Source organism: Apus apus, chromosome 26 (genome assembly GCF_020740795.1).
Source record: "Apus apus isolate bApuApu2 chromosome 26, bApuApu2.pri.cur, whole genome shotgun sequence".
NCBI classification, from domain to species: Eukaryota; Metazoa; Chordata; class Aves; order Apodiformes; family Apodidae; genus Apus; species Apus apus.
Genome location: NC_067307.1, coordinates 407,923 through 422,814, shown reverse-complemented (window position 1 = coordinate 422,814; position 14,892 = coordinate 407,923). Strand labels below are relative to the sequence as shown.

General features: G+C 41.5%; 1 protein-coding gene across 3 annotated transcripts in view; it reads left to right on the top strand.

The window, feature by feature from the left end:
• LRRTM4 (leucine rich repeat transmembrane neuronal 4) overlaps positions 1-14,892 on the top strand; it is a 212,183-nt gene that overhangs the window by 1,309 nt on the left and 195,982 nt on the right. For 2 of the 3 annotated variants that reach the window (XM_051640953.1, XM_051640950.1), the window contains exons 1-2: positions 10,568-11,264; positions 13,320-14,866. In XM_051640953.1, the coding sequence (XP_051496913.1) occupies positions 11,261-11,264; positions 13,320-14,866 (1,551 nt within the window). In that variant the 5' untranslated portion in view covers positions 10,568-11,260. Of the gene's footprint in view, positions 1-10,567; positions 11,265-13,319; positions 14,867-14,892 lie in introns of those variants that run through there. The other variant, XM_051640952.1, reaches the window with a different exon arrangement.

Sequence of the window (14,892 nt, the reverse complement as noted above, 5' to 3'; positions counted from 1 at the left end):
TTCAGCAGCATTGTGCAAAGTACATGTTAAGCAAAATTTGATGTGCAAGCTAGTTCATGAAATACATATGCTCATTTACATAAAGATTCCTGTTTATCTGTGTATGTACGTTATTAGGACACATCAAATGTGGACACATCTGTTTCATTAAAGTTTCCCAGCTTAGCTTGGAGAATTGATACACATTTTTAGTCTATAGCATTTGCAAGCTCATTTTGAATGCAGCAACTTGAAGATCTTTACTTGGAAGCTGAACAGGCTAATTGGAGGTGTCAATAACTTCCACCAGGGATAATGCTAAGTAGTTGGAAAGGGTGACTGATGGAGCAGGGTAGCTGAGGGCAGAGGGGGCAGGCCATGTGGCATTGCAGGAGAACAAGATGTCTGAGCAAGGCCTTAATGACGGGGCAGCGTGCGGTGGTGTTCTGTCCTGAGGGTGTGAACAAAATCCCCCCTCTATCCTCAGTGCTGGGAAGCACAAACATTTTAGTGTGTGAAATACTGGAGGCACTGATGCCCCTGCAACAAGATCTTCTATTCAGCAGTCTCCTTGGACTCCCAGTGGGAGTGGGATTCCCTTTAGCTGAGTGGGCAATTGCAACAGCCCCTGCCTGACAGTGGGCACCTCTGCACACTGAATCCCAGAGCTGGGAAGAAATTTGCTTAAAGGTCCAGTTCCCAATTACATGGACATGACTTGTGCCTCTAACAGTCTCTTAATGAAGTACATAGTCATTCTTGTGCTGAGTAATTGTCCAGCTGGAATGGTCTCTTAATTGCTGTTATTTTAATTAAAAATATCTCTGCCTCAGTAGCACTGAGGATTACACTGACACAGCCTTGCACCAGAGGTCACTGGTTTGAGTCCAGGCTGCTGTGATTCCAGCCAGGGTTGGCTAGTAGCAGTCTGGTACTTGGTATGGGAACTAGCTGGTCATCCTTCAGGGTCTACTGGACAAATTCACATGTTGAAAATCCACCATCACAGCTGGCACTAGGAGGCCATCTCATTGACCTTTTCACTGGCTCAGCCAAAGGTTTGAGTTGTGCATTGGAAATAGAACAGTCTTCCCAGCTCTTAGTTCCTGAAATGAAGCTTGTTGGTGAGACAATGTGAAAGTCTAAATGCAATTCGATAATTGTGATGCTGGTGGGTGGAGGAAAAGTTGGGGGGATTTTTTTATTGTTGTTTTTTTTTTTTTTTAAACTGATGAATTTGACTTTTTTTTAAATGCTGAAGAGGAAAGACAAAAATCATAGAATCACAGAATACCAGTTTGAAAGGGACCCACCTTTGCACAATGCAATACTAGCATCTCTAATCTGCAGAATATCACTTGTTTCTGCTCAGATATATTGTGTGGCTCAGAAACTATTTACTGCTATTGTACTTTCTCTTGCCTGACGATATTTATTAGATATAAATGGAACAACAGAATAAAATGAAATAGAACAGAATGTGGAACACAGTGATAAGGTCTCCCCTGAGCCTTTTTTTCTCAAACCCAGTTTTCTCAGCCTCTCATCATATGGCAGGTCCTCCAGTCCTCTGATCATCCTTGTGGCCCTTCTCTGGACCCTCTCCAGCCTGTCTGCATCCTCTTTGTAGAGCACGGACCAAGTCATGTGCTTCAGTTCACTTGTGACAGCCCCCAGGAGGATTTGCTCCATGACTCTCCCACAGACTGAAGTGATGGTAATGGGTCTGTAATTACCTGGGTCCCCTTATGGACCTTTATTATAGTTTGGAGTGACATTAGCCTTCCTCCAGTCCTCAGGGATGTCTCCTGATCTTCACAACTTCTCAAAGATTATGGAGTGTGGCTTTGCAACAACATCAGCAGCTCTCTGAGCACCCTAGAGTGGGTGGCATCCAGGCCCATTGATTTGTATGGTTCAAGCTCCTGTAATAGTTGACACACCAACTCTTCCTTCACTTATGGTGGGTCAGTGTCTGCATCAACCTGGATTTTTGTTCCTATGGCCTGGAACCCAACAGGAACTGAAGAACATGTTGTAAACACATGCTGTTTCCTTATAGTTTCTTCTTATTGTTAGGAAAATTTCAAAGACATTATCAAGAAGCTTCTTTCCTTATTTTCTGTTTTCCCTCTCCCTCTGTGATCTTGTCAGTAGTTCCTCTGAATTTACACTTCCTCAGATTCACAGTGGTGTAAGCTTTCTTCCTGCTTTGCAACTGCAGTCTGCTGTGGTTAAGCACTTTCTGTGAATTGTGTATAGAAGAATGTGGATTGAAAATTACACTTAGACTGAAGGTGATCTTATTTCATATTAGGACTGCAGTTATATGTAATTTATGCAGGGCTAACAAATGCTAAAAAGCAATTGCCTGCGTGGTTTGTAGATGTTGAAGACAGTTAAGACGTTACAAATCGTATGTTAGAACTGCAACTACCAGTTGAAAGAGTGTTAACACATGTAGTAACAGCATACTAACCCCTTAGAAACTATTTCTGAAGTACTGATCCTATGCATGATACTCCTTTTTGGACTGATCTTAGAAATAAAGTGTAAAATAAAGCTATAAGAAGAAAAATTTTGTTCAGATTGCGATAAGGAGTTTTGGTGAGATTTTTTTTCCAGAGATGACAAATCAAATTATTTGTAAAAATCATTCAAATAGATTTACCAAAAAAAACCACAACCCAAACACCAGCAAACACAAACAGAAAAATCCAGGAAAAATTGTTAGGTCATCAGAAGGAAAATCTATCTATTGCATGGAAGTAAAATTAATTGAGACTAGTAATTTAACTGCAAGGAGCCTTGTTGGGAGTGTGCAGATGGCTCAATGGCTTGGAACTTGCATGCTGAAGGTATTCATCTGTCCCATGTCACCCCTCAGAGGACTGTGTGTATCCAAGCTGTGAACACAGGAAAATGAGAACCTTGGATTTTTGAAGCGATTGTCATGCTCTGGAACCTGCTCCCTCTCCGCCCAAAAGAGCAAGGTTCAAAACAAAAACCTTCTGAAAGATGATTATCTGAATTGATTAACACTCCTGAACAAATCATCTATGGGGTGTGAAAATACTCCCTCTGTAACATCAGATGGGATCTGTTGCAAAGTGAGGGATAGTAAGTCTTGTATTGAATTAAAAGTCCTCACAGCTGCCATTCCTGAATGCCAGCACTCTCATTTTTCACATTGAAACATAAATGATTGTACATTAATGCAGCAACCTAGTATTTCAAAGCTTAGATGTTTCTATCTTTAATAACATTAGAGGTAAAGGCAAGTGACTTCTTAGCCTCTTGATGATTCCAAGAATTAACCAAATTGTAGAACTTCAAATTTGTTTACATTTGCCAGATTTGAATTAGTTTTAAGCATTTAATAAGCTCAAGAATGATTTTTAGTGATGACCTTAAACACAATTGCTGTGTAAAGGAGAGATGAAATGTAAGTAAATGGCGTATTATGACAAGCATGAGTATCATCTTGAGTTTAATGAGTGAAAATTAAGTGGAGGAAAGGAATGTGTCACTAACAAAAGCTGGGTTTTTTTCTTGTTACTTTCAGGTACAATATATGCTTCTTCTCTGGCAAATATATTAGACTGGGATAGGGTGGTGGCTTCTGCAGTAGCTGGTCCAGCTGTGGTCCAGGTCACTTTTCAGGGATCTGATTATTTTTAAAAGTTACCAGCTTTTAGAGGGGTTAGAAGGTGAGGTGCAAGGATTTGGGGCGTTAGTGTCTTTCTCTCCCAGTCCATTCTCTGCAGATGGGCAGGGTTGTTTTCAGAATGTATATTCAAGATTGGTAGGTGCCAAATGATGTGGAGTGGTAGGAATGGTGAGGGAATGTAAATGCCAAAGATTATCCATCTGATAGATAAAGCCTTAGGATTTAGCTAAATAGAAATTTACTTTGGTACGTAACAGATGTCCAGATGTCCTTTGGGGTGAATTCATTTATTTAAATCCTATCTGTTTTAATAAAACACTTTTTAAAAGCTGGAATGAAACCTGACTTAAATGCCCACTGAAATGTCTGCCAAAACTCAGCTGCTTGACAAGGGGGGTCTAACAAATGTGCTTCAAAGTGTTACATAGTGGCTGATGGATCCATTGGTGTTGGCTTTAGCAGACCAGAGCTTAGCAACTGCAGGTTAATCTTAATCTTTAGTGTTACTCAACGGGCTGCAGTTACAAGGAGCTGTAGGAAAAATCTTAAATGTGCCTAACTGTGTTGCAGTGCATTATGAAGAAACAAGAAAAGATGATTGAAAGTTGGTTTTCATAAGTGAATTTATTCCTGACTTCTTATAACAAAATGACCATAGGGATACAGGAGCAATGAGGGTTGTACAGTCAGTTTGGCATCAGCCTGAGGAAGTGAGAGTGGGAGGTATTTAATTTATTTTTTTCTTAAAATGCACACTATGTCCTATTGATTGTTTTCAAGAAATAGTATGGGTGAAAAGTCAAAACTGGCTAGCTTAAAAATGTTACTGCTTTTCAGTGAAGTGCTAAAAGAACATTTTAGTGTTTGAAACATTTCAGGGTTGGCATCTAGGGTTTTGGGTGTTTTCCAGCCACTGTAGTAATTATTTTTCAAAACTAGTATTTTTGTTGGTGACTTGTTTGGGTTTTGCTTGTTTGTGTCCTTTGGAAATGCTTTAATCATTTTTCTTAGCTGAAGAAAAGGAGTCAGATACCCTCTGATCGATGTTTTGCAGCTGTCTTTTCAATTCAGTGTGTATTTTTGTTGCACTGGAACAGGAGAGTGGAAGGGAAAACCAGTGTCCCACCCACTCAACTGGAGGCGACTGTGTGTGACCTTGGCTGTGCATTTGTCATTGCACAGATTGGACTCCGAGTGCTAGTGGCACAAAGTTTTCACGTGTGGCCCAAGCTCAAATACTGGCACCCCATGTATTGAGAAGACAAGTACTGAGGAGGTCACATGAAGATCCCAGGCTGTACTGACAAATGCTGCTCAAAAGCAGAGACTTGGTTTCTTGGGTGTATTTAGAGATTTAATTCTCTCAACAAATACAGTATTTTTAGAAGCCGTAGGAGTTTTCAACGAAGGCTGCATAGACTCATCACCAAGTAGATACAGTTGAGGGGGGGAGGTATTCAACTTAATTTCTTAGAGTTTACTGAAGAACAAATGCATCTCTTATTACCTGATGTAGACTTGTCTGTCACTGAAAGAAGACAGAGGAAGACACAAAAGGCTGTATTTTCAGAAATCCCCATCAGTGTGCGTAGCTGGAGAGCCCTCACTGCTGCACATCTCCCCTAATGTGACCTTCTCCTTGGAGCAGAGAACCCCCTGCTCTGGCTATGGGAGGTGGCAGGGCCCCGGGCTGGGGGTTTGCTGCAGGCTGGGCTGGGCTGGCAGTGGCACTGGAGCAGGGGAGCTGCCAGCAGGAACTGGGGGGTTGGTTCATCACCTCCACTGGCACATTTGACACTCCACTGCTCATTTAACTGCTTCCAGGACTGGAAATTTTTGGCTCAGCCTTCTAGTCCTACTTTTTCTTGCTCAATTTGTGTTGTATTTCCCAGCGCATGAACAGTCTGAAACATCCTTCTTCCAGCTGAACAGAACCTGTGGGATTGTTCTTACTGCTGGTGTGTCTGTTGTCAACAGAGGAACCAGTTGCTGGAGCGCATGGGAGAGAATATGCATTCTGCTCCAAGGACAGCACAGGGCAGGATTTTTCCCATTTTATTGCAGCCAAACACAACAAAATGGAAAACAGAAGTTGTTTGATCTGGAGCTCATCAGCTCAGTTTTGTGTTGCAGTCAGTTACTCTGTGTGTTTGTGTGGGTGTGCACGTGATCTTTTTAGTAGGCAAGTTTTTCTTTTGTTTGTTGACAGTTGGGATGAGAGTTGATATTTTACCTGTGATAACACTCATTGATTACCTTCTCAGTGCCAATCAATTCCACAATGTGTTGTTATTTGGCAAATAACACTGATGTGAATATATTAAATAAAACAACTTTTGTAATCTCAGATGAAACTTATTTAAAGGACAACTGTGTGAGCAAAACAGTATTTGCCACAAGATGCAGTGATAGGACACCAGTGCCATGAGCATGCTAGGAGGATTTTCATCTAGCTAAAGTATAAATCATTGTGATAAGTCCTCAGGAAAGGAAGGATGTGAGCATGTGCATGTATTTGATTTCTTTTGCTTTTCTGAAAACAGACCAATTACTAATGGTTCATGTTCTGGTTTCCTACTGTCTGCCAAAGACAGGCTTCAACCTACTCCAGAAGAACATTGTCAGCATTTTGTTTTCCACTTTGTTCACATCACCACACACCCAGCTAACATGGGGGGGTGGTCAAACTGTTATGGTTGCAACCATCTTTTCATTTCAGTCTCCCAACTATTGACAGCAGTGAACACCTGAAGAATCTTTTGTCTATATCATGCTGCCCTGCAAATTCTGATACATGGTCCTGCAAGCTATTTGTTAGAGGTACAACCTAAGGAATTGGCATTTGGCTAGAAAAGCAAGGATTGCATTTGAGGAGGAGTTATGTTCTAGTTAATCTTGGGATCTGAACTATCTGTATTGTTGGGCTGTCTGTTTATTTTTTGACTGGGTTTGCTAAGGCTGTTTAGAAGTTTTAAAAGCAGTTAGAGCTGAATTAGACACTTGTCACTAAGCAAATAAATCTGTAAATAAAAATAGTTAATAGATAGAAAAAAATGTAAATAAAACCTTAATTAAATTAAAAGGAAGTGCATCTTGGTGAAGATGATCTGCTTGTAGGAATATTGGTTTGGAAAAACACTGGAGAGCATCTAAGCCCAGTATTTGGTGTCAAGTCCAGCTTTCCCTGGAGCATTATCTGCCACCAGGGATGAGATGCAGGGACTGAAGCTGGGATCACCTCAGCTGAGAAGATGTGATTCTATGTGCTGAGTTGTATCAAACTTTGTACTTACACTAAAGAGGAAAACTACTGGAGTTAGAGGCTGTATCAGGGCTGTGTCTGTGGTTGCACATCGGAGGATCTGTCATACACATTGGTTGGTTACATTTGCACCTGATCAAAAAGGAGATGTTGGGAGCAAAGGCTGATGTGTGGCTGCTGTGGGATTCGGGTTGGTCAAGGAAAGACACTGAAGCAGGACTCGTGCTGATTCCAGGCTCTTCCAAGGAGCTCTGACTGCTAAAAGTCTCCAGTAGCATGGACTATTTATTATACACAGCAGCAACTTGCACAGGAGTTGGGTGGCTTTTCCATCCTTAGTGAATTTCAACTAAAGGCTGCTCATCTTTATTAAATGAATGTCATCACAGAATTTATGGATGTGTTCTGGAAATACTTTGAGGAGGATTCTTGCTTTATAATTTGTCTGGGTGACTGTATTTGTTCTTTTTGTGCCTGAAACCTCTAAATCTATCCAAGAAGTCTAAATGGTTTTGTAAAGCCTTGAAAATGCAACTCAGATCCAACCTTAATGGCTGAGTAGATCAAGGGGAAATACATAGTGCTATTTGCTGCCTGAGTCATGAGCCTTGTGAACTTGGATCTGGCAATACTGTGGACAGGCTCAAGCACCTTTGAAGTTTGCTTATTTCTCTCATATCTTTCCCACTAAGAAATTTTTTAATAGACTATGCAGGAACAGTGCAAACCTTAGAGGTCTCCACAGGCAGAAAATAAGAAATTGGCCAACAACCATGAGCTAATTTCCTTACAGCAGGAATTCTACCACTGATGCTACTAGGAAAAGTTATTCAAGGCTGTAAATCTCCTCTCTTCCATAGAGGCAGGTTATGAGGGCTGGTTGTACCTATTGCAATGTCAGTGTACCAGGTAAATATAAGATATTGGTGTTAATTTTTAATTTTTTGTGCATGGAAACATGGAAAAAGGCTGAAAGGCTCAAGGCTAAAATTCCAAGCTGACTTGACTGTGTGTGTGCATATACACACTTGATGTATATAAAATAATCACAGCAGTTAGTATTGATCAAAAACTTAATTAGACACGTACAGATCCATTGTCCTGGAACAGAAGCTATAGATGCCATGGCACACATAATTATTAGTATGGAAAATTTATGTAGGTAACTTTTGGTCATGTGGCAGGAAACTTTGCCAGTTGGATGAGGATCAACTGAGCACTTAGAACACATCAGGTTTCTCAGCTGTTGCAGATCTTGTACCTCTTGCTGCTCTAGAGAAATGGAACAAAACCACAAACGGGCGTTTTCATCCTCCTTTCTTCTTCAAGGATTTTTACCTTTTAAAGTCACTCATGTAGACTGATTGAACCTTTACCATTTCTTCTGCTTTGGCAAATGTTCAAATATTTTTTGTCTTCTATTTTGTCAGAAAGTATATATTTTAAAAAAAAAAAAAGATAATGAGGGGCATTTATGCTGAGGAGTTGAAGCTCGCTTGATTTTAGCTTAAGTACTAGAAGTTTTCTGGTTTGGAATTTGGGAAATTTTCCAGTGCAGTATCATGGGATTTTTTTGAAAACAAAAAGATTTAAAACATTTTGTAGGAATGTGGGGTTTTGATTCTCAATAAGTATCTGGCAGAAGGACAGCTTATGACAATGCTGCTTCAGCCCTTGTAGGATCAAAGGGTCCAGGAAAAGACATCCTCTGAAAATGTGTACAGTGTCTTTAGATGTTTCTCTCCTCAGCTCACTCTCAGATCTGGCAGAGTTTCAAATGGACTTTTCCTGGAGAATTATCAATGCAAGGTATAATAACTGCACACTTTAGCTTTTACCTTTATTAGGAAATTATATCATGAATAAATATGAATGCTAGCTAAAGTGGTACTGACTAATGCAGATGTAGTTAATAGAGAAATGGGAAAAAGTACTTACAATATCATTTATGATAATTAAGTTCTGAATCTTGTTTGAGGGAGTTGTATGTATTTCTGGCCAATTGAGAATAAAAATAGTGATTACTTACAGTATTTTTCTTACGGAAAAAAAATCCAACTTATAGATAACCATGAATTCTCAAAACAGGACAAACCAAACTGGGTTTTTTAGTCAGAAGTTTTAAGATGTTGTAGTCCAGAAGCAGACACGGGATGACTGCTTTGGCTATTCTGTGTCCCATCCTTTTTGCTCTGATGGAGATCCTGCAGGGGTTTGGGCTGGGCAGGACTGACTTCCTTGGAATGGATTGTGGGAGTAAGCAGTGGTCGTTGTACTGGAGCCAGGAATAAGGAACTAAAATAGAAGAGCTCAGAATCTGGCCCTGAGTTTCATGTCATTTTCTTTTTTGTTATAGCAGCAGCATGATGAGTAGTAGTGCACAGAAACCTCAAGCAACATTGGCTGTCAAATGCTGGGCAGGGTGCTCTTCAGTCGTAAGGGGAAAAATTTTAAAAATAGTTTAAAAAATAAATAGCACATAATGCTTCAGCTCATGACAGACTTTATAAAAAGGACTTCCACCATTTGGGCATGTAAACTCAAGATTTAGGTGGGGAGTTGTTTTCAAATTACCTGATGTCTGTGTAGCACAGGAGGAGCATGGAGCAGCTGGACAGACAGCACAAATGTATAAGCTTTAGGAACCCAGGTTACAACTAGCAGGAAACAAGGCAGTGCTGCCCTCTGAGAAGCCTGAGTCTGAAACCAAAAATGGTACATCTGTGTATGTGAGGCTGCACTGAGGCTTATATTCTCTGCTGCTCCTAGCTAACGGGGCTAACCAGAGCTAACTCTGAGGAGCTCCATGTGGTCCTGCACTTGCTCCAAATCCCTTTGGCATCTTTGCTTGACCTGGATGAGAATTAATGCAAGCCCTGGTAAGCTCGCCAGAGAAATAGCAGGAGGTGAAACACTGTGGAAGTGTCATGCCCTGGATGGCACCAGAGGGTCTTTGGCTGAGGTCTGCTGAAATCCAGAGCAAAACTGTGGCTGCAGCAGTCACTGCTTCCCGAGGGGGAGAGAACTGGGGAATTTAGAAAAAAAAAAAAATGTGTCATGAATTCTGCAGCTTGAATTCTGTGTTGCTTATCAAACTCAGTATTTTTCTAACTTAAAGACACTTAGATTAAAAAAAAATACAGGAAGACCAAGCTGGTTTCAGTATGTTTACGTTTGGATTTGGTGCATGCAATTAAATGCCTTTTGTAGGGTTGATCTGTTTGTATGTTTCCTGTCCCCCCTTTCCTCCCCAAACACGACTGTCACTTTTAATCTGCAAACATTACTTCTCCTGTTCTTGCCCTACCACTACGGGAAAATAAAAACAGTTTAGAATTTGCCCAAGAAAAATATACAGGTCGGATGGATTATAAAAAGATCAGGTTCCCAAATACCCAGGGAGCAGGTGTTTAGTGTTTTACACCAGTTGCCAGAAAATCCACAATATAAACACTTAATAATCTAGGGAAGGCAAAGGGGTCTGGGGAGGGATGACGGTGGGCAAGGCAAGGCTGTGTCTTTAATTTTCTCTTCTGAAGGAAGAAAGTCTGCATAGCAATGACAGGATCACTTGTTCATGCCTTTAATGTGTGATCTGTTTTCTCCAGTGGAGGGCACTCAGTGTATCACAAACTAGAACATTAGCACCAACAAGCTCCAAAGCATCATCACTCTCTGGAAAGCCTTCCGAATTAGACAAGAGCTGCCTCTCAGCACAGCTACAAAACACTTTAAACCTGACCAGCTAAATGGATAAACCTATCCTGCATAGCTTTTAAACTGGGGTCTTGCACAGCACAGGATGCCTGCCTGCTTCAGGAGCTGGGGAGCTGGAGGATGGATTGCTGTGTCTGGGAATGGCAAAAGGCAGCAGAATGAGAGACGTTAGGTACCGGGAAAGATTTTTTTATTTCTCCCGGAGAAGTTGGTTCACCTGCCTGGTCTGCAAGAGCTGCTACTTCCTGATTGCTACTTAGTGCTGATGGTTCTCTGATGACTTACACAATGGCTCTCAGAGCTTAGAGTCCCTCCCTACCCCCCCACACACTCTCCCCTCAATCCTTCGTCCTGTCTTCCCCACCCCCAACCCCTTCCCTGTCCTTTCCCTTCCTCATCCCCAAAATTCTTGCTTGTCCTCTCTAGGGAACTTTGTGTGGGTTTCTGGCATGCACGCTGGATGGCGGTGATGTGAGTGGCAACCGTGCTGTGACATGAAGATTCTGAGGGTTTAAAGAGAAGGGAGCAGTTTGTAAAAGAGAAGGAGAGGCAAAGGGAAAGCTAAAAAAGGAAAGAGAGAGAAGAAAACAGCTGGAGAAAGGAGAAGGAGGACGTTTGTTGATGACAAAAGGATGGGTAAGTGAACTTTTCTTGTTTGTTTGTTAGCAGGCTGCAGCTGAGTGGTATATTTTTCAGTTGATTATTAGCTGTTCAAGAGGGGGAAATGGTCTCAGCAGCAGCAGTGCATTCCTTTGCCAGGTGACTCACTCTACTTGCTATTGTATTTTTAGATCATGTTTTTCCCCCTACACATAAGCACATGCACACCTTTCCTCCTGCAGTGGTTTTATATGTAATTAATCTGTAAATGCATGCACTGAGTTAAGGGCTGTAGGGAGTACGTTTTCTCTCTGCACAACCCACCCACACACCTGCACACGTATAGATAAGTTCATGTATGCATGAGGCACCCTCACCCAGCATTTCTTCTGGGTTTATATTCATATTTGATGAGCCTGTAGTGGTATTATTCAGGCTGTCAGAAAGGGCTGTTAACACTTCACAGTATGTGGGAAGCAAGGGGGAGCGGGTGATTTTGTTGCATAGGTGGTTTTGAAAAGCCTTGTTTGGTCCTGAAAAGATGCCCCGAATATTGCTGCTAGATTTCCAGCAGTCATTTGCCAGTCTTATTTTCTCAAGTGTGACAGGTTTATTTCCCTCCCTCCTTCCCCCCAGCCCCCAAGTCTGTAACAGCTAGAACATATTTCTAGCTGGCTGCTGCTGGCACATAGGCAGTAGCAAAAGATGAGGATTTAAATTAAAAATCTAACCATTAAAGTGAAAGGCAGAGACATCTAGTCAGGGGCATTTTAAATTAGGAATTATTTTGCAGATTGTCCCTTGGTTTCAAATTGGATTAAATAACTGCAGCACAGGCTTGGTTTTGTGTGTGTGATAAATAATAAAGTAGTTATTTATTGAGGAGATTCTGGCCCTTAAAATATTCTCCATTGGAAGAATGCATTTTAATTCTTATCAAGATTGCGACTCTGAACAGAGGCACCAGTTCTAAAATTATTAAAAGCTAAGGAAAGCATGCATATGTATGTTGGATTTCCTGACAACCCCCAGACTCCCTTTCATAATTATTCAAAGACTGTGGAAAATGTGCCCAGCTTCACATAACAGCATTGCTACTATATGATAAATTTGACATTTCAAGTGCAAAATCTTAAAATCAGTGTTGCTGTGGAAGAGAGAGGGGAGTTGAAATACAAATAAACCCCTTTAAACTTTCTGTGTTTTGCTGCTCCTAAGGCAGTGTTTATATATAGAATTTGCGTGGATATTTTCATAGGCTCTATAATGTTTATACAACATAATAAATGCTTAGTTATTCACAGCCACATGTAGATAACATCAGTATGTGTTAAGACTACAATCCATTTTAAAGAAATGTCTTCTACCATTATCTTGGTACTGAGGTCCCATTATATGGTGTACTTCTCTGTAGGGTTGTTCATGGTTTCTGTGCATCTATTTATATATTTTAGGTACATAAAAATAAAGAGTAAACCTACCTAAACCTACTCTTAAAAACAAATCACTCAATGCAAAATGTAAAGTCTGTACTAACTGTTTATAATTAATACACATTTGAAAGATGGAATTTGAAAGATTTCTCACTTTTTGCAGTAATTTTTGGCGAAACTGGACTTGCAGTTGCTTTTATTAAAGAACACACTTAGCAGCATGTAAATACCAGAAGCTTTGGCTCATTTCCTTGCCAGCACTGTGGAGCATTCAGCACAGTGACTTGACAAATATGTTTATTGTTAAAACCTCAGCATCTAGCGATAAGCATATACCAGCTACATTGAGAGATGATGTACAGGAGAAAAGCGAATAGAGAACAGGCTCTTGGTCCTTCTTAGGGCTCATAAATCACACACACGTAATTGAATAACAAGAGTAGTACTGGTGATGGCTGGGTAGGAGAGATGGCAAACCAGAAACTCAAAGGAGCAGGCATTTACACAACAAAAAGTCCAAGACAGGAGGCAAACAGGTTGTCTTCAAATCCCCTGCTTCACTAATGCTTTATTTGAAACCCCATCGACGTTAGTAATCTGTTGGCGATTTATTTTAATGGCTTTACAATGCACATTTATTTTCTTTTTAATATTGTAGGTTTCCATTTAATTAAGCAGCTGAGAGGCATGAGTGTGGTGTTAGTGCTGCTTCCCATGGTGCTGTTTGTTACGCTTGCGGGGGCTCAGCGAGCTTGCCCCAAGAACTGCAGATGTGATGGCAAGATTGTGTACTGCGAGTCTCATGCCTTCAGAGACATCCCTCAGAATATTTCTGGAGGGTCTCAAGGCTTATCATTACGGTACAACAGCATCCAGAAGCTTAAATCACATCAGTTTGCGGGCCTCAATCAGCTCGTATGGCTTTATCTTGACCATAATTACATCAGCTCCGTGGATGAGGATGCATTTCAGGGGATCCGCAGGCTGAAGGAATTAATTCTAAGCTCCAACAAAATTACCCATCTGCACAATAAAACATTTCACCCCGTCCCCAACCTCCGCAATCTGGACCTCTCTTACAACAAGTTGCAGGTGTTGCAGTCTGAGCAGTTCAAGGGGCTTCGTAAACTCTTGATCTTGCACTTGCGGTCCAACTCCCTGAAAACCGTGCCCATCCGAGTTTTCCAAGACTGCCGAAATCTGGACTTCCTGGATTTGGGCTACAACCGCCTCCGGAGCTTATCCCGTAACGCTTTCGCTGGCCTTTTGAAGTTGACAGAGCTCCACTTGGAGCACAACCAGTTTTCTAAGATCAATTTTGCCCACTTTCCACGCCTCTTCAACCTTCGCTCCATTTACTTGCAGTGGAATAGGATCCGGTCTATTAGCCAAGGGTTAACGTGGACTTGGAGTTCCTTGCACAACTTGGATTTATCAGGAAATGACATTACAGGGGTAGAGCCTGGGACCTTCCAGTGCCTTCCCAACCTGCAAAAGCTGAACCTGGATTCCAACAAACTCACCAACATTTCTCAGGAGACCATCAATACGTGGATCTCGCTCATCTCCATCACTCTGTCCGGAAATATGTGGGAATGTACTCGAAGCATTTGCCCTCTGTTTACTTGGCTTAAGAATTTCAAAGGAAATAAAGAAAGCACTATGATATGTGCAGGCCCTAAACATATCCAGGGTGAAAAAGTGAGCGATGCCGTGGAAACATATAATATCTGTGCTGAAATCCAGGTAGTGGTTACTGAAAGATCATACCAGGCACCCAAAACCCCCCCGCGACCTGTCTTCATTCCTAAACCTACCATTTCCAAACTGGAAAGCAATCAGCCGACGTCTGTTGTGCCAAGCCCATCTGCAGACCTCCCAACCCCTGGAGTGGAACCAGAGTATGAGCACGTTTCCTTCCACAAAATCATTGCTGGGAGCGTGGCCCTCTTTCTTTCTGTGGCCATGATTTTGTTGGTTATCTACGTGTCGTGGAAGCGCTACCCAGCGAGCATGAAGCAACTCCAGCAGCACTCGCTCATGAAGAGGCGCAGGAAAAAGGCCCGAGAGTCTGAAAGACAAATGAACTCCCCTTTACAGGAGTATTACGTGGACTACAAGCCAACAAACTCTGAGACCATGGATGTATCCGTTAATGGATCTGGGCCCTGCACGTATACCATCTCTGGCTCCAGGGAATGTGAGGTATGAACCATGATCCTCCTAAACAC